Here is a 19771-nt window from a genome sequence, read left to right as displayed (position 1 = left end):
CCATTGTAATTAGTCAACAAGCAAAATACGTCAATAATAAAAGTTAAAAGTCACCAAACAAAACCACCCTGTCAAAATAACCCTGGGCAGTAGGCTGTGGCTGGCTGGCTAGCGAGCACTCTATAATACACCGTCGCGTCGCGTCGGCGTCTATGACGTAGCGCGTAATTGGGACGGAATCTCGGGAGGTATAAAAAACCCCAGACTAGCAGCCTTATAACTTTGCAAATACTTACCCTAACAACTTGAAATAAACGTCATTGTTCTTATAAACTTATGTTGTATTTATTTTTGGGAAAATATATATATATTTTTTTTAATTTTCCAAGCCCATTGAGATCTTTGTGGAAGCCCGTTCCACAAAGAAGATGTTCTCCAGATAAATGAGTTCCGATACAGCGACATCCTTGGGGTAGGCAGGTGGACTCGATTGGTTGATGAGCCGCAACTGCTAGACGCGTCCTTCTTGCCGGAACAGCCCTGGGTGGAATCAGGCCTGTCAGCTCAGAGGAGCACTTACCGTGATAATAACGGTAGAATAAACAGAGATCAGCCACCTTTCTCCTGTGCTCTAGACTATCCAGACCATTTGTCAGTTCTGGTTTGTCGATAAGACGAATAGCTCTCTTCTGTAAAGAATCCAGCAGGTTTAAACTATGCTTGGGTGCAGAGCTCCAGACATGCGAGCAATACTCGAGGGAAGGGCCTATTTAAGCCTTATAAAGAGTCAGCAGCTGTTCTGGCGTATACAGTTCAAAACTCCGAGTTTTTTGGAAGTCGCCCTGGCGACCTCGGCAACGTGGTCATGCCAGGACGCACTGTTGGTGACCTCGACTCCTAGAAGATGTAAAAATGATTTCATCGGTAATGTTTTCCCTGCCATAACCAGCCCTGGGCCACCAAGGTTAGTCTTCATCGTAAATAATAATAATATTAATAATAATGACTTTTTACAGCAGTTTTCCAGCTTGTTGGAAATGAGCCCTGCTTATACGATGCCATGAACAGTCTACATAAGGGAGGAGTCAATTCGTCTGCACAACGTTTTATTACTAGGGCTGGAATTCCATCGGGTCCAGAAGCTTTGTTGGTGTCTACGCTTTTAAGAATTTTATTTATAATTCGTTGGGGAAACGAAATTTCTCCCATCGATGAATTCACCCTTGGCAAATATGGCGGTGTTTTGCCTTGCGAGTGCAGAGTAGGATTGGACACGAAGAGTTTACCCCGTAAGTTGGCTGTTACCGCGATAGAACCATCATCTGCTCTTAGGGGTGGCAAGGCCGACTTAGCAAATCCTTGACTAACGGCTTTCGATACCGACCAGAAAGATCTTGTTCCCTTTGGGCAGTTTAGCAATTTGTTTTTGATCCTGTTGTTGTGACTCTCTTTGCATTCATCAATAATTCGCTTGCAGCTATTTCTGGAGGCTAAAAAGTTCCTCCGATTTTCGGTCGAAGGATGTAGACGCCATTTGTGATATGCTGCGTTTTTAGTGTTTACTGCCTTTTTGCAATTCAGGTTGAACCATTGCTTGCTGTTTGATCCGCATTTAGTAGAAAAAGGGATATAAGCAAGATCGTCTCTGTAATTTGGTTTGCACATTCTGAGATGTTATTAGTTCTAAAGCAGACTTCTTTCCAAGGGAATGAGCGATAAAATTCCCGAAGATGGTTCCACTCTGCTGATTTATAGTGCCATACCTTCCGCGGCATCGGAGGATCCTGCGTTTTAACATCCAACTGGCAAGAGACTGTTGTCAATTTATGGTCCGATGTTCCTAGAGGGGCATGTACTGATACAGTGTACGAGTCAGAGTCTGAAGCCAAGACCAGATCTAGGAGACTCGCGAACTCGCCGTCTCGATCAGGGATTTTGGTAGGTTCCTCCACAAGCTGCGTAAGCCCGCATATGGTGGCAAATAGCTCAGCTTCTCGTTTTTGCTTGCAATCTCCACACTTCTTGACCCCAGGTTTAGGAAGTTAGATTTTAACAATATATTGGCCTGCTCTCAAGCTATAAAACTTATAAGTACCACATGTAAAGATGATATTTTATGCAACGAAACCATTGCATCAGTTCAGGTTGAAAACGAGAATTTAGAGGATACTAATATTTAGTCACATCATAAGCAACTGGCAAATTCATTAGGCAGTTGAAAAAACGACATGGACGACTGTGTGCTCTATGCTGACTTAAAAGCATATTTAAATCTTCCTACAGAGTCGCTGGAAACGGATGTGTTTTTATATTGGAAGAATGTCATGGCAAGCAATCCCTTAAAAAAGGCAGCAATAAAATATTTATCAGTAGTAGGTACTTCAGTTCCATCTGAATGCTTATTTTCAAAGGCTGATGCGATAATGGATGAATGCCGTAACAGACTTCTTGGAGATAGACTTTCAAGGCTATTATTTTTAAATTCGTTAGAATTAAGTTACTGGAATTCGTAATTATTTTTTAATTTCTAGAATAATTATTTTTGTCTTACGTTTTAATATTTTCCGTTGTTCGGTTTTAATTTAAATGACGACAAATGTCAAATTTTCACTTGTAGTTATTCCGAAATAAATGCTGTTAATAAATAATATTTTAATAAATAATACTAAAAATATCAGTATTGATACCAGTCCGCGCTAATTTAACATTTTTAAAAAATATATATATTTAGTTAAATCGTACCGGTCCAAGTACCGGTACTGAACTTGTCGATATTGTAACCAACCGGTACTTTTAAAACGATACGATACGATCCGAAATACCGGTATTTTCCTCAGTATCGCACATCCCTACAAAGAAGCCAAAGACCGTTGATTGAATATTTATAAATATTCAATCAACGCAAAGACTAAGTCCACGCAGCTAAAATAAATCGTTCCTAGATTTGACGATCCGATAGTCGACGGGGTACACTTTTTAACACAGGATTGCGTATCTTCCCAAATATTCAATCAACGCTATGTGTGCACTCTTATTGCACGGAATGGAACGAATTCTTTCTTCTCCTGGATCAGATTACAAAAAAAGAGACAAACGCCCAAGCACAAAGCTTTATGGAAAATATCTTTATGAGATGGCGCGGTAATTTAATCCCGATAGTAGGGTGAAGGTGCACACCCGAGTAACAACTATTAATAATATCTAAAGATGACGTCATCGTTCGATCCAGATATTATGGTGATCTTATATCTTAATATAATCTTGATATTATGGTGATTGCGCCTAAACAAATAATCAGCATCTAGAGATGGCGCCACAATCTAATCCTGATATTATGGTGAATGTGCATCATAACATAAATACTGGTAATACCAACAGATGGCGCTGCAATATAATCTAGAGTCTTGATAATATGGTGATAAGACGTAATGAGTTAGTTACTCGTGACCCCTAGAGAGAGCGCGGCGGTCGAGGATTCGACAATTTGTTGATTGATGATGATGGTGAACTTGCTTATTATACACTTTTTTTAGGCTTCTCGGGAATAAAAACAGCTTGCTGATCATTTTCAGGTACTTTATTGCATTTTTCACTATAGATACATAAAAAACGCATTTCTGTACACATTTTTTTACTTAAATAAAAAAAAAATTAAACCAATATAATAATAATTACAATTTTTCCCTAAATCTGAGCACGGTAACATTGTTTTACTTTTTCGACAAATTTTGGTAATCGTTTTCAAAATAGACAAAAAAAGACTTAAGATTAACAATCGAAAGAACAAAAACAAACATAGAAAAATATATTAATTAAAAATATAAATTTATCCTAAAGTATATAGAACAAAAAAAAATGGAAATTTAGTATATAGGACTTAAATTAAATAATAAGTACAAACAAAACAAATTTTGTTTTTTTTTAATAAGTAACAACAATTTTTTGTGTCTTATACAGATTAAACCCACCTGTTCTTTTTTAATAATGTTGTATAATAAATTCAATCAACTGGCTCTTAACCATAGAGTATTTTACATTTAAATAAATGTTTAGAAAAGTATTTTTAGCATTTTTCTTCCAAAGGGGTTAGATTTAACATTAAAAAAATAGTAAATTTTTAATATCGATTAAATAAAAAATTTAACATTAAAAAAATGTCCAGGTTTGCCCGATATATTAAACACGTTTATTATTTAACAAATGTACGTATTAAGTTGACCTTAATTAAATCTATTTACACTATCGCACGGACTTAGTGCGTATATTCTAATGGTACAACCGGAATATTAATTTAAAAAAAATATGTTCGTTTAGTTGCTTCTTCGGATTAAATAATTTCATTTGACTAGTTTAATTTTAATAAGCAGGACTGTTAATTTTAATTTAAATGCTCTAAAAGTCCAAGAAATAATTTTCAAAAAGGGACATTAAAAATCTGTTTTCCCTGAACAATTAGTTGTATAAAATAGGATGGTCTAAAGAACACCTATTCCACCACGTTCAAATGTTCCTCTCAGTACATTTTTAGAACGTTCATTTAACATAACAAGAGCCATCCTGGACAAATTCCAATTAGGTGATAAATAATAATAATCGAACAAAAACGCATAAAAATTGTATCGCTCAGTACCATTTTTTCCGTAATCGCGGTGCACTATTACAACAAGCCATAGTTAAAAATTAACTATATTATATTATTATTATTAATAATAAAAAATCTACATATACACTAATAGTCTAATCGTTAATTACTATATTAAGCAAATGTATTTCTCTACTAAGAAATACGTCTGTGACAAGGATATTTACAACATAATTCACTAAATATATTGGAAAGAAGTCTGAATAGTGTTTGTTTGTAACATTTCATTTTTATTAATTATATCACAGCCATGGCGCCTCTCGTTTACCGTAGGATTGAGACCGCATATTCTGTTTCTCTTTGATTTATACAAAGAAAAGAGTCAGAAGATGTTAAAGAAAACATAATAAACGTAAGCACAACCTTAAAGACACAAACAACATAATTATAATTAACTAATATAATATAAACCCAACGAGACGATGTTAAATATTATTTGGGCAAACACTATACAGGGTGTCCCAAAAGTATGGGCACTAGAAAAAATCATTAAATACAAAAGTTTTGGGGAATCAATCGGTGCATCTGATGGTGACCTTAAATTTGATCTTCGAGGTTATTTGAAGGTCAAAGCGATTTTTTTAAATGGGAACACCGGATTCTGAAAGAGCGAAAAATTTTACGTCCGGGTATGTATTGAGGTATGAGGTCGAAGTAATCCTGAGAGGTCAAATAATGACTTCTTAAAAATCTCGCGAGTTCAGTGGTAAAAGAAAACAAATAAAGGTCATACCCTAGGTAAGTCTTAACGAGGAACCCAACGGTGACCTTGGATTTGACGTTGAACCTCATTTTCAAGGTCATTTAAAGGTCGACCTCATTTCTGCAAATAGAAATCCTTATTATTTGACCTCTTGAGATTACTTCAACCTCATACCTCAATACATACTCGGACGTAAAATTTTCCGCTCTTTCAGAATCCGGTGTTCCCATGTAAAAAAATCGCTTTGACCTTCAAATAACCTTGACGGTCAAGTTTATGGTCACTATCAGATGCACCGATTGATTCCCCAAAACTTTTGTATTTAAAGATTTTTTCTAGCGCCCATATTTCCCAAGATTTTTGGGATACCCCGTATATATATTATGTGACCGTTGTAAACAAAATGCCACAACTGCTATATCAGTGCATATTTAATTGATTGAGGTTAGGTGGGTCTTTGGTCCACTCCCTCCCCGACCCCTTTCGCCTCTAAGTTTTTGACAGTTGAAAAGCCATTTTGATGTAAGAGGCACTTTTAGGTTAATTGGAAGACAGAAAAGTGACAGATGAGAGGTCAACTTGATTAAAAACATTGTCCATTCGCTAGTTTCACATTTTCATCTGTCACTGATCTAAGAATGACAGTTCTAACCGTCATTTTGTTTTTGAAACTGAGTGATCGTGACCTAATAGTTTTTTAAGGAAAATTACTAACATAACCTAAAAGCGTTGCAAAACAAGACCAACCTTTTAACTAAAGCTTTTTTTTTCAAGATGGCACCCTTTTGAAGTTTTGTCTGTCATTTCTATGTTAGAAAAAGGGAATATGACGTCACACCGTTATTGATGAGATTCTAAATTATTGAACAATTTCTCTTGAATTTTTCGCCCTATTTAATGGTAAATATCAACCCCCAAAGGCGGTACCATAAGATTATACATCATGGTACTTTCAATAATTTAAGCAATAATAAAAATCAGGAATAATGAATAAAACAGACTATAGTAACAATACGGACCTGCAATGCCTAGAAAAATGGATCTATTCTTTCAGACATTCAACCGTCTATGGATAGATCTACTGTATCAGAACAGAACTACTCTTCCAGGCATTCTATACACCTCAGGATCTCTTAATGTTTTCTTAATCCCTCAGGAATCCTTTTGTGTATTTGTTCTTCTTTCATTGCTCTGTTCTTCCTTTAGAAGATGCCAAATAGAGCGGAATGCCTGGAAGAGTAGACGACTGTTTCTCAATAGACCTACTAGATCTTCCCTTCCAGGCATTCTGTTCACCTCAGAAGCTCTTAATGTTTTCTCCTAATGCTCTATTCTAACAGACCAGGAATGCCTGGAAGAATAAAATAATTCTTCCAGACAGTCCATTGTATCTGTGGTATAATATAGCGATTGCAGCATTTTGACACAATAAATAAATAAATTCGAAATTGGCCCTGGAAATGGGAGACATTCATTCATATTTCATTCACGTGCAATCATCATCATCATCAACCAATAGTATCACAATTAACAATTGAAAGCCCTAACGCAGGTGTCGAATGACTTGGGTGTTTTAGTGAGAATTGATAGTAGCTTAATAGTATTTTTTTCCAGATATATATATATTTAACTTTTTCCAATATGTGGCAATAATGCTTGTGCAGATATGTTGTTATAATTGATTTTATTATCACTAGCTGGAATTGGTGAAAATATTAGTTTTTCCAGGGATTCAAGGTTAATTCCTAGTATATCCGGATTTTACTCCGAACAATTTTTTTTCAGGACTTTACACTAATTTTTATTTTTTAACCAGGCAATATTTTGACTTTTTTGAGGTATTTATGGTATTTTTAACGCTTATGTGACTGGAAAAAAAACACCTTCTAAGGACGGCGTGGGTACCCGGGTACCTACTATGTATTTTATATAGAGCCGTGGCTTTTTCTGTGAATTTCTACCCTTAACTATATAAACATGCACATCTGTGTGGGTTTTTCCCTATCTCTGGCGCCTCGAACTGTTTATGTTTTTGCACAAGATCATATTCGTTCATATTCGTCAGTAACACGTTGTACCTACTTAAGTAGAGTTTGAATTACGTTAAATCTAAAGTATTTTTTATACGTTAAAATGTCGGATAGTGAGGCCGGTCCTAATCGAAGCGATAGTGCAAGAGGAAGATGGCGGAAGACAAGGTAAAACAAATATATTTATTATTTTTACATACTAGGTAAAATGTCAAAGTTAATACAGAGTACAAAAGGAGGTAAATTAAATAATAATAGGAATATTATAATAGGTTGACCTATTCGGAATTAGAAGAAGCCTTAGAACACTTAAGTGATGAAGAAGAAGAGCCATTTATTGCTTCTGATGAAGAGGAGTATATTCCACAACGGTCAGATGGAGAGGGCGAGGATTCTGATGTTAAAAACGATCCTTTTGTAGAGCTAGAAGATTCGAAGTCTGATGATGACGATGACGTTCATCCAGATTTAGCTTCACAATTCCATTGGACTAGTAAAGATGGCACTCAGTGGAATGACTCACCTACACCACAACGACAAACGGTAAGTCGAAATATTTTACGTGAAACAAGTGGTGCACCAGCCTTAAGTCGTTTATATACGACCAAAGACATTTTCAAAACTATTATATCCCCGGAAATGTGTACCCTGATTCTAAAAAGGGAATAGAGTTACGGAGGAATATAACCAAAGGTTATTGGCAATAACTAAGGCGCCGAAAACATTTATTCCATTTACTGATGTAGAACTAGATGCATTTTTCGGAATTCTAATTACTGCTGGTTTACATAGGTTCAATAAAGAACATATTTCTGAAATGTGGAAGATAGATTCGCTCCCTTTGCCTCGTGATCGCTTCAAAACGTTTCTAAGATTTATTCGGTTTGATGACCAGAATACGCGTATAGAACGTGCAATAGATAAAGCAGCTCCAATTCGAGATATTTGGATTATGTTGAATTCAAATTTGGCAAAAAATTATCGGCCAACAGAGTGTATAACAGTAGATGAACAACCATATAGAGGACACACTAAGTTTACCCAGTACATTCCTTCGAAACCAGCGAAATATGGAATAAAGGTTTTTTGGGCTTGTGATGCGATAAATTCCTATCCTCTAAAGGGTCAGCTATATACCGGAAAACCACCAGATAGTGAACGTCAGGCAAATATTGGTGAGAGAACAGTATTGGACTTAGTTGCACTTTATAAGGGATCAGGAAGAAATATCACAACAGACAATTTTTTTACAAGTTTGCAACTTGCTCGTACTTTAAATTCATGGAATATGACTTTAGTAGGAACAGTTAGAAAAAATAAAACGTTTTTGCCTTTCAATATGCAAGCACAAAAAGATAGAGCTATAAATTCAACCATTTTTGCATTCAACAAAGATGCTACATTGTGCTTATATGCACACAACAGGCGAAGTAGATAATACTTCTGTTGCAAACCTGAAATTAATAGATATTATAGCAAAACTTAAGACGGTGTTGACACTATGGACCAAATGTTATGTGAATATACTGTCAAACGTAGAACAAATCGCTGGCCATTAGCATTTTTTTTCAACATAAGTGACGTTGCTAGTTTAGCTTCTTATTGTATATACAAGAAACCTAATCCTTCTTTCCAAGCGTCGGCGATTTTTGAAGATCTTGGTAATGAGCTGTGTTTGTCGAGTATCCAAATAAGTTTCCAATTTCCAAAAGTTGTTGGTATTCATTTTACTCGTCAGGTTATAGAAATAGTACTTCACCGACGAATGCCTATTTCTTTAGATAATCCAGTTAGAGAACAAGCAGTTTGTGAACGCGATGCATCTGGACGTGTAAAGGTGGTTGGTAGTTGCCAAATATGCCGAGAGCGAACCCATAAACAGAGAAAAACTCGTAAAGCCTGTAAATCGTGCTCCAAACCGGTTTGTAATAAGCATTCAGTAGCTCAAACTATTTGTCAAAACTGTAATTCATGTTTTTTAGTGTTTGTTTGCGTATTATTTAAGTATCACGATACTACTAATACTAATGAAAAAACAATTTTTTTCAAGAGTATGCACTAATTTTTATTTTTTAATTAGGAAACATTTTGACTTTTTTGAGGTAATTTTCAGCTTTTCCAGGATTTTTTTGAGGTATTTAAGGTCAAACATAATTTCTTCCAGGCATTTTGTCCTAAGTATTCTCTTGACCTTTTTAAGGCAATTAAGGTATTTTTTAATTTTTACAGGATTTTTTTATTAAGTCGTTTTAAGTGTAAATTAACCTCCTTCAGTGCCTGAAATCGCTAAAAACATTATTTCTTCGAGGCATTTAAGATTATTGTTACTTCCTCCAGGAATGTTTTTTAACTATGTTTGAAGTCTAATTTTTTTATTTTTTCTAGACATTCAAGGAAAGAAAAATAGCTTCTACTGCCTAATATACAGGGTGTCCGGAAGCTAGATGCAATCCTTTAAAGGGGTGATAGCTGACTTAATTTCAAACATTTTAAGCTAAATATGTGTAGGTCGAAATTTTTTATGGCAATTTTTGCATTTTTCTCAAGAAATACCAAAATTTCACACTTAAACGCCACCGAAAATCCTATGCCAAAATTTAAAAAAAAATCCACTGTACAGGGTGAGTTTTTCAAAGCGCGGAGTAGTATTATGCATTGATGATATTATTTATCGATGACGTGCTCCTAGACTATTATTTGGTTAAGCATTCTTCACATTTTAAAAATATTTTGGACTATACAGGGTGTTCCGAAAAAGCAGGGCACTACAAAAGTTAATTTTTTTAAATGGAACACCCTGTATTGCAAAACATTTTTGAATTCTTTGCGTAATTACCAATCTTTTTTAATAATGGTTTAATATGCCAAAAATTAATAGTTTAGGAGATAAATCAAATTTTGTTAAAAATTTAGAATTTGCACGCATCTCTTTAATATTAAAATTTAGCACCTAAATTTTGAATACAGTCTTAATTTTTATCATCAGAAGTAAAATAAAGTTACTTCGATATGCGTGCTATGTAAAATTATTCATTTTGTTATACAGGGTGTTTTTTTTGAAAGGCCAAACTTGCCCAACTTTAAATATAAAAATCTCTCTTATTTGAAATGAAACACCCTGTATATTTTCATGGCTTACTTAAGAGCCTATAAATTTTATTAATTTTTATAAATGTATGCAACTCACACGTGAAAACTCCTACACGACCGGACTATGCCGGTCAGATCAAAGGAAATACTTCATCTTATATACAGGGTGTCCGAGACAAAAAAAAATCTCGGATCCTGAAAAATTATTTTGTTTTGAATAATAATTGTTTATTTGTATGGGGGTCAACGAAGATAATTTTCAACATTTCATAAAATAACTGTCAGATACTTTTTATCATTTTCATTTAAAATTACGTTAATTTTTTTATTCACGTTTATTCATATTTCTTGAAAACGAATTGATAAAAGAGAATAATTTATCTTGACCCCTATATTGACATGGGGGGTGAGGGAATGACGTCAAAGAGACGCTATTTCTGCCATAAAACGTTTACGACTAAACAATTTATTAACTGACACATCGTCAAGCCTTTTTGCCACACATTGGTATACCCCAAATATCCACAATCAATCTCACTAAAACTTACCAGCATCAAACATCTCCAAGCAACGTTACGTTTCTAACGAAGTGATTAAACTGTGATAAACGCTCGTCTGAATCTCCCCGAACATGGAGGCTTGTCCACAAGAAGAATACGAACTGGCCGTAGAACTGTCACTGTCCATTGCACGTGCACCACCACTAAATCTACAAGTGTTGTTGTTGTTGTTGTTATAAATGAAGTTCGTCACGTTGCTCGTGTATTCGGCCAACGAGGCTGAAGTGATTTTCTTCTGTTCCTCTTCAAGTTTCAGTCTTTTAACCAGCGGATCGTTCACCACGTTACCGTCATCATCCTCGTCGATGCCCGTAAGCATTCTTGGCGTGGGAGGCATATAAAACTGGGAAAGTACGTCGTGCACGTCACAATCGTCCAAGGTGTCTTCGTACGATCGTTTGTTTGATTGGTTAGGGGTTTCTTCTGGGCTCCTTGCACTGGGGGGCGAGTCGTATTCATCCCCCAAGGCAGCGCTGTAGATTTCCTCTTCCAGCCTCTTCTGGAAGCCGGCATCGATCTTCACATCCTTATCTAAATTAGCGACGACTTCGTCGATCGCTTTATCGTTCCTTAAGATTTCCGGATTGATGCTGAGGTAGCTGTTGTTGCCGTAGCACCTCGGATAGTTGAACTGTTGCTTTTGCCATTTTTCCTCCCTGGTTTCCTGTTGTAACTTTTGCATCGTGTTGTTGATCAACACCGAGCGGCACAAGTTTCCCTCGGGATCTTCGATTTTTTTCAGTTTGTTCATGCTGATTTTCAGGATTTTGCGACGCTCCTCTTTTTGTTTGTACTTGGCGGAGATCATCGAGGGTCGATTTCTCGCTTGGTAGGCCACAGGGTAGGAGCGGGGCGGACCGAAGATGTCGTCACAGTCGTCGTCCATCGGGTCCGTCGGGGGGGTCGGTTGGGGGGTCTTCATGCTTTCAATTTGCTCTTGTTGGGTACTGTAACCAAGAAACAACTGTTAAGTAATTGTAATTTGACAAAAAACCGTTGTTTACTATAGTCATTGTTGGGTGGTAAATGTCAACCATAAAATTTATAATTATTTTGGAATTTTAAGATAAACTTAGAAGGGTTGTGATGGTATATTTCTTGAGGAAGAAAATTAATTTAAAAAAATTTCAATGTTCATAAAAATTGTGTGGACGGATGAATTTATTCAAGGAATCAGTGTGCAAAGTTTCCAATCTGTATCTTTGAAGAGTAGGTTGGGTCATAACTCCAAAACTACTGGACTAATGGGAAAAATTATAATAACTAAAGTTGTAGACCAAGAGTTTTTGTATCAAAGATGTTATTTTTATTTTTTATAGGAGTGGTAGTTATCGGAAAAATCGATTTTGAAAAGTATTTTGAATTATAATTCCAAAACCACTGGACTAATGAAAAAAAGTGTAGTTACTAAACTTGTAGACCAAATGATTTTCTATCGAAAATGTTTTCGTAATTTTTTCCTAGAAGTGACAGTTTTTGAAAAAATCGATTTTGAAAAGTATTTTGAATTATAACTCTGAAACTACTGGACTAATGGAAAAAATATCTCAACTAAAGTTGTTGAGAGGAAGATTTTCTATCAAAAATATTATTTGTATTTTCTCCTAAAAGTTATAGTTTTCGAGTAAATCGATTTTGAAAAGTATTTTGATTTATAACTCTAAAACTACTGGACTAATGAAAAAAATATCTTTACTAAAGTTCTAGGGAAGGAGATTTTCTATTAAAAATGTTATTTGCATTTTCTTCTAGGAGTGATAGTTTTCAAGTAAATCGATTTTGAAAAGTATTTTGAATCATAACTCCGAAACTACTGGACTAATGAAAAAAATATCTCAACTAAAGTTGTAGAAAAAAATATTTTTTTATTAAAAATGTTATTTGCATTTTCTGCTAGAAGTGATAGTTATCGAGAAAATCGATTTTGTAAAATATTTTGAATTATAACTCCAAAACCACTGGACTAATAAAAAAATTTTTGAACTTAAGTTGTAGAAAAATAGATTTTCTATAAAAAATGTTATTTGCATTTTCTCCTAGAAGCGATAGTTTTCAAGTAAATCGATTTTGAAAAGTATTTTGAATCATAACTCCGAAACTACTGGACTAATGAAAAAAATATTTTAACTAAAGTTCTAGGGAAGGAGATTTTCTATTAAAAATGTTATTTGAATTTTCTTCTAGGAGTGATAGTTATCGGAAAATTCGATTTTGTAAAGTATTTTGAATCATAACTCCAAAACTACTGGACTAATGAAAAAAAGTGTAGTTACTAAACTTGTAGACCAAATGATTTTCTATCGAAAATGTTTTCTTAATTTTCTCCTAGAAGTGACAGTTTTTGAAAAAATTGATTTTGAAAAGTATTTTGAATTATAACTCTGAAACTACTGGACTAATGAAAAAAATGTCTTAACTAAAGTTATAGAAAAGAAGATTTTCTAATAAAAATATTATTTGCATTTTCTCCTAGAAGTGATAGTTTTCGAGTAAATCGATTTTGTAAAATATTTTGATTTATAACTCCAAAACCACTGGACTAATGAAAAAAAAGTGTGGTTATTAAACTTGTAGAGCAAATGATTTTCTATCGAAAATGTTTTCTTAATTTTTTCCTAGAAGTGACAGTTTTTGAAAAAATCGATTTTGAAAAGTATTTTGAGTTATAACTCCGAAACTACTGGACTAATGAAAAAAATATCTGAACTAAAGTTGCAGAGAAGAAGATTTTCTATTAAAAATGTTATTTGCATTTTCTTCTAGGAGTGATAGTTATCGGGAAAATCGATTTTGAAAAGTATTTTGAATCATAACTCCGAAACTACTGGATTAATGAAAAAAATATCTCAACTAAAGTTGTAGAAAAAAATATTTTTTTATTAAAAATGTTATTTGCATTTTCTGCTAGAAGTGATAGTTATCGGGAAAATCGATTTTGTAAAATATTTTGAATTATAACTCCAAAACCACTGGACTAATGAAAAAATATTTGAACTTAAGTTGTAGAAAAATAGATTTTCTATAAAAAATGTTATTTGCATTTTCTCCTAGGAGTGATAGTTACCGGGAAAATCGATTTTGTAAAATATTTTGATTTATAACTCCAAAACCACTGGACTAATGAAAAAAAGTGTGGTTATTAAACTTGTAGAGCAAATGATTTTCTATCAACAATGTTATTTTAATTTTCTCCTAGAAGTGATAGTCTTCGAGTAAATCGATTTTGAAAAGTATTTTGAATTATAATTCCGAAACTACTGGACTAATGAAAAAAATATTTTAACTAAAGTTGTAGAGCAAAAGATTTTCTATAAAAAAATATTATTTAAATTTTTTCCTAGAAGCGACAGTTTTCGAAAAAATCGATTTTGAAATGTATTTTGAATTATAACTCCGAAACTACTGGACTAATAAAAAAAAATGTCTTAACTAAAGTTGTAGAGAGGAAGATTTTCTATTAAAAATGTTATTTGCATTTTCTTCTAGAAGTGATAGTTATTGGGAAAATCGATTTTGTAAAATATTTTGATTTATAACTCCAAAACCACTGAACTAACGAAAAAAAGTATAGTTATTAAACTTGTAGACCAAATGATTTTCTATCAAAAATGTTCTTTAATTTTTTTTCTAGAAGTGATAGTTTTCGAGTAAATCGATTTTGAAAAGTATTTTGAACTATAACTCCGAAATTACTGGACTAATGAAAAAAAATATCTCAACTAATGTTGTAGAAAAAAAGATTTTCTATCAAAAATGTTATTTGCATTTTCTCCTAGAAGCGATAGTTTTCGAGTAAATCGATTTTGAAAAGTATTTTGAATTATAACTCCGAAACTACTGGACTAATGAAAAAAATGTCTTAACTAAAGTTGTAGAGAAAAAGATTTTCTATTAAAAATATTATTTGCATTATCTCCTAGGACTGATAGTTTTCAAGTAAATCGATTTTGTAAAATATTTTGATTTATAACTCCAAAACCACTGGACTAGTGAAAAAAAGTGTAGTTACTAAACTTGTAGACCAAATGATTTTCTATTAAAAATGTTATTTTAATTTTCTCCTAGAAGCGATAGTTTTCGAGTAAATTGATTTTGAAAAGTATTTTGAATTATAACTCCGAAACTACTGGACTAATGAAAAAAATATCTTTACTAAAGTTGTAGAAAAGAAGATTTTCTAATAAAAATGTTATTTGCATTTTCTTCTAGAAGTAATAGTTTTCGAGTAAATCGATTTTGAAAAGTATTTTGAATTATAACTCCAAAACCACTGGACTAATCAAAAAAAGTGTAGTTATTAAACTTGTAGACCAAATGATTTTCTGTCAAAAATGTTATTTTAAATTTTTTCCTAGAAGTGACAGTTTTCGAGAAAATTGATTTTGTAAAATATTTTGAATTATAATTCCGAAACTACTGGACTAATGAAAAAAATATCTGAACTAAAGTTGTAGAGAGGAATATTTTCTATTAAACATGTTATTTGCATTTTCTCCTAGAAGTGATGTTTTTCGAGTAAATCGATTTTGAAAAGTATTTTGAATTAAAACTCCAAAACTACTGGACTAATAAAAAAAATATCTTAACTAAAGTTGTAGAAAAATAAATTTTCTACTAAATATATTATTTGCATTTTCTCTTAGAAGTGATAGTTTTCGAGTAAATCGATTTTGAAAAGTATTTTGAATTAAAACTCCAAAACTACTGGACTAATGAAAAAAATATCTCAACTAAAGTTGTAGAGAAAAAGATTTTCTATTGAAAATATTATTTGCATTATCTCCTAGGAGTGATAGTTTTCAAGTAAATCGATTTTGTAAAATATTTTGATTTATAACTCCAAAACCACTGGACTAATGAAAAAAAGTGTAGTTATTAAACTTGTAGACCAAATGATTTTCCATCAAAAATGTTATTCTAATTTTTTTCTAGAAATGACAGTTTTTGAAAAAACGGATTTTGAAAAGTATTTTGAATTATAACTCTGAAACTACTGGACTAATGAAAAAAATATCTTTACTAAAGTTGTAGAAAAATAAATTTTCTAATAAATATGTTATTTGCATTTTTTACTAGAAATGATAGTTTTCAAGTAAATCGATTTTGAAAACTATTTTGAATTATAACTCCAAAACCACTGGACTAATAAAAAAAAGTGTAGTTATTAAATTTGTAGACCAAATGATTTTCTATCAAAAATGTTATTTTTATTTTTTTCTAGAAGTGACAGTTTTCGAGAAAATCAATTTTGAAAAGTATTTTGAATCATAACTCCGAAACTACTGGACTAATGAAAAAAATATCTCAACTAAAGATGTTGAGAGGAAGATTTTCTATCAAAAATATTATTTGCATTTTCTCTTAGAAGTTATAGTTTTCGAGAAAATCGATTTTGAAAAGTATTTTGCATTATAACTCTGAAAGTACTGGACTAATGAAAGAAAATATTTTAACTAAAGTTCTAGGGAAGAAGATTTTCTATCAAAAATGTTATTTGCATTTTCTGCTAAAAGCGATAGTTTTCGAGTAAATCGATTTTGAAAAGTATTTTCAATTATAACGCCGAAACTACTGGACTAATGAAAAAAATTTAATAACTTAAGTTGTAGAACAGAAGCTTTTCTACTGAAAAATCATTGGCAATTTTCCAAAAAATTTGTAATTTTTTGAAAAAACGCTAAAATAGGTGTCCAATGAATTTAATTATAGAACCTGTATGCAAAGTTTCAAATCTATATCTAAAGTATTAACTGAGTAATGAGCATTTTGTGAATTTCCCAAAAAATTATCATCTATTACTAATAAAATGAATACAAAATATCATTACTTCCCTCTTTATTACCTACATACATTGGTATTCCATTAAATCAGCAATTATCCCAAAACTCCTCGCTTTTACATAATAATTTACCGAGTCGTTAAACATTAATTATCAATTTCAAATTATAAATACCCCAAATAGAAAAATATATAAATTGTATTAAATTGACAACAAAAATCGTTCTCGTGTCGAAGGTTAATAAAATTGTTATTGGTAAATATTTACGTTATATCGACGGTTTTCGCTAGTGAATATTATAAAAGCGACATTCGACGTTTTGAATATTTAAACCAACATTTTGCGAAGTATTTAATATTAATAAACATCACAGTATCTATTTAATAAATTATTTTATTTATAATAGTAAATAGCCTGATTAATGTTACTTAAACTCCTCTTTTGTTCATAGACTTATAACGTAGGTATTTCAACTTTAATAGTGAAAATTAGTTAATAAATAAATTAGAAGCAAAATCAATATAATGTTCCGTAGGAGCGAAAATAAATTTCAATTATGGTACAATCAGTTAAACTGTTATTAATCCAAATCTGTTTCGATATCACGCGATTACCATGCACAGTTTAGCTACGTTATCAGTCAATATAATATATTTGAACTATAGATTATTATAATAATAATAATATACAGGTTTTATTTGTCGTTTGGATCACAACTATTATTGATTCTTTATGAGAGTACTTTGAAAATTGTTCGTCTCACTTTAATTGAATAAATTATGACAGTGTGTCATTTAAAAATGCAAGCAACAAATTGAGATAAAGGTTAGAAAAATGAAGAATGAATAATTAGTTATTACACCACTATATGCAATGAAAGTGACTACGATTATTGCGCCATTAAATGCATTAGTTAATATCTAACTTACCAAACAATAATATCACGATAAACAATTTAATATACATAAATAAACTGCAGTGGCGAGGCGTAACGCAGTCTACGACGATTAATAAAAACCTGCCGAACCGAAATAATAATAATAATAATAATAATAATAATTAATCCAAGACTCTCGCAAGTTCGAAAATTCTAATCTGCTGTTTACTGATTAGTGACGTCACTACCTGTTTTCTCCTTATCTTCCTATAGATAGAAACGCCCGAGGACGAGCGTGCTGAATAAATTGTTTTGTTTCTGGCCGATCTTTCTGGTGTTTTTATTATGATAAGACGTTTTATACTGTTTTTATTAAAAACATTCTTTACGTCCCTAAAATCTCCAACTAAAACCGTCGTAATCGTTAACAAGTTTTGTTTTTCTCTATTGACTCGATAAGTTCTTATGTTTTAATGCAACGAAAGCCATTAAGTAATTGTTTAAATTGCTCATTGTTAGGCAAACAATAGCGTAACCTTAATGAACGTTTTCGGCATATATAGCAGCGTTTAATAATTCTTTGACATTTACGTCAAGTTGAGCAACGTTTAATAAGGGCCCATCAAATCGTCAGCATTTGTAAACTGGCTAATTTAATTCATTAGATAGCAGTTTTAGTAGTTTAGTTTGGATTAATGTTGTATATTATTTGGGGAAAAAACAGAGTACAGGGTGGTACTTAATAGTATATCAAAGGGAGCATTCATGGACCGATTTGTATTGAAAGAGTTCGTATAAACATGAATCCTAAGATGCTTAGGTTTCAACATAAATCGTGTGTTAAAGTTTTATTTTTTATTCAGTTTTTCATGAGTTTTTCAAAGGATTTTGGTACAGGTTATAAGGGTATGAAAACACACTTACTAGATGATCATTCACCTTTTTTTATAGCATTTATTAGCACCATCCCTGAAATTATAGAGTGTTTCCATTATCTTCATGTAGATGATGAATGAAAATCCCCTCAGATCTCGTTGTCATTATCTTGTTATATGCATACATATTAATTTCTTGGGCATAATACATACAACATACTTGTAATTATAATAATAATTAATTCTAATGTGAAGTCAATCAGTAGGAGGACCTTGGAACGTTTTCTAATTTTCCAGTAAAACTACCTGAGCTAAAGTCTTTAAATCTGAATAGGAATGTACGCTCACGTATCCTGTGCAAGGGAAACCAAAAATTTCTAAAAGATTTTTGATTAGTTTTTGAGATATTAAGAGGTTTGTCCAAAGCGTTTACGTTAGAATTAATAAAACGATTAATAGGAAGACCATGGAATGTTTCCTAGTTTCCCAGTAAAGCTAGCTGAGCTAGAGTGTTTGAACAAGGACAGGGATATGCCCTTAAGTGTCCTGTGCAAGAGACACTAAGAATTTCAAGAGGATGTTTGATTATTTTTTAAGGTATTAACAGGTTAAATCAAAGTGTTTACGTTACAATTAATAAGTTGATTAGTAGGGAAACCTTGGAACGTTTTTCTAGTTTTCCAGCAAAACTACCTGAAGTAGAGTCTTCAAATCTGGATAGGGATGTGCGCTCAAGTGTCCTGTACAAGAGATACTAAGAATTTCCATAAGATTTTTGAGATATTAACAAGCTTTTTCAAAGCGTTAATTAATAAATTGATTAGTAAAGGAAGCTTAGAACGTTTCTTAGTTTTCCAATGAAACTAGCTGAGCTAGAGTCTTCAAACCTTGACAGGAGTTTGCGCTCAAATATCCTGTGCAAGGCAAATCAAGATTTTCAATAAGTTCTTAAGATATTAAGAGGTTTGTCCAAAGCGTCTACTTTACAATTAATAAATCGATTAGTAAGACGACTTTGGAATGTTTCCTAATTTTCCAGCAAAACTACCTGAGCTAGAGTCTTTAAACTTTGACAGGAGCTTGCGCTCAAGTATCCTGTGCAAGGAACACCAAGAATTTTTAAAAGATTTTTAATTAATTTTTGAGATAATAACAGGTTTGTCCAAAGCGTTTCCGTTACAATTAATAAATTGATTAGTAAAGGAACCTTAGAACGTTTCCTATTTTTCCAGCAAAACTACCTGAGCTAGAGTCTTCAAATTTTGACAGGAGCTT

The 19771-nt window shown here is 32.5% G+C and overlaps 1 protein-coding gene across 5 annotated transcripts in view; it reads right to left on the bottom strand.

Moving 5' to 3' along the window:
- Nucleotides 1-3502: 3502 nt before the first annotated feature.
- Nucleotides 3503-19771, bottom strand: part of LOC126744433 (uncharacterized) — a 73341-nt gene continuing 57072 nt past the window's right edge. For 4 of the 5 annotated variants that reach the window (XM_050451847.1, XM_050451846.1, XM_050451845.1 and 1 more), the window contains one exon: nt 3503-11912. In XM_050451847.1, the coding sequence (XP_050307804.1) occupies nt 10979-11887 (909 nt within the window). In that variant the 5' untranslated portion in view covers nt 11888-11912 and the 3' untranslated portion in view covers nt 3503-10978. Of the gene's footprint in view, nt 11913-17673; nt 17691-19771 lie in introns of those variants that run through there. The other variant, XM_050451848.1, reaches the window with a different exon arrangement.

The sequence above is a fragment of the Anthonomus grandis genome, chromosome 14, assembly GCF_022605725.1.
Source record: "Anthonomus grandis grandis chromosome 14, icAntGran1.3, whole genome shotgun sequence".
NCBI classification, from domain to species: domain Eukaryota; kingdom Metazoa; phylum Arthropoda; class Insecta; order Coleoptera; family Curculionidae; genus Anthonomus; species Anthonomus grandis.
Note: the sequence above shows the minus strand (reverse complement) of the source record. Positions and strands in the feature narration are given on the sequence as shown.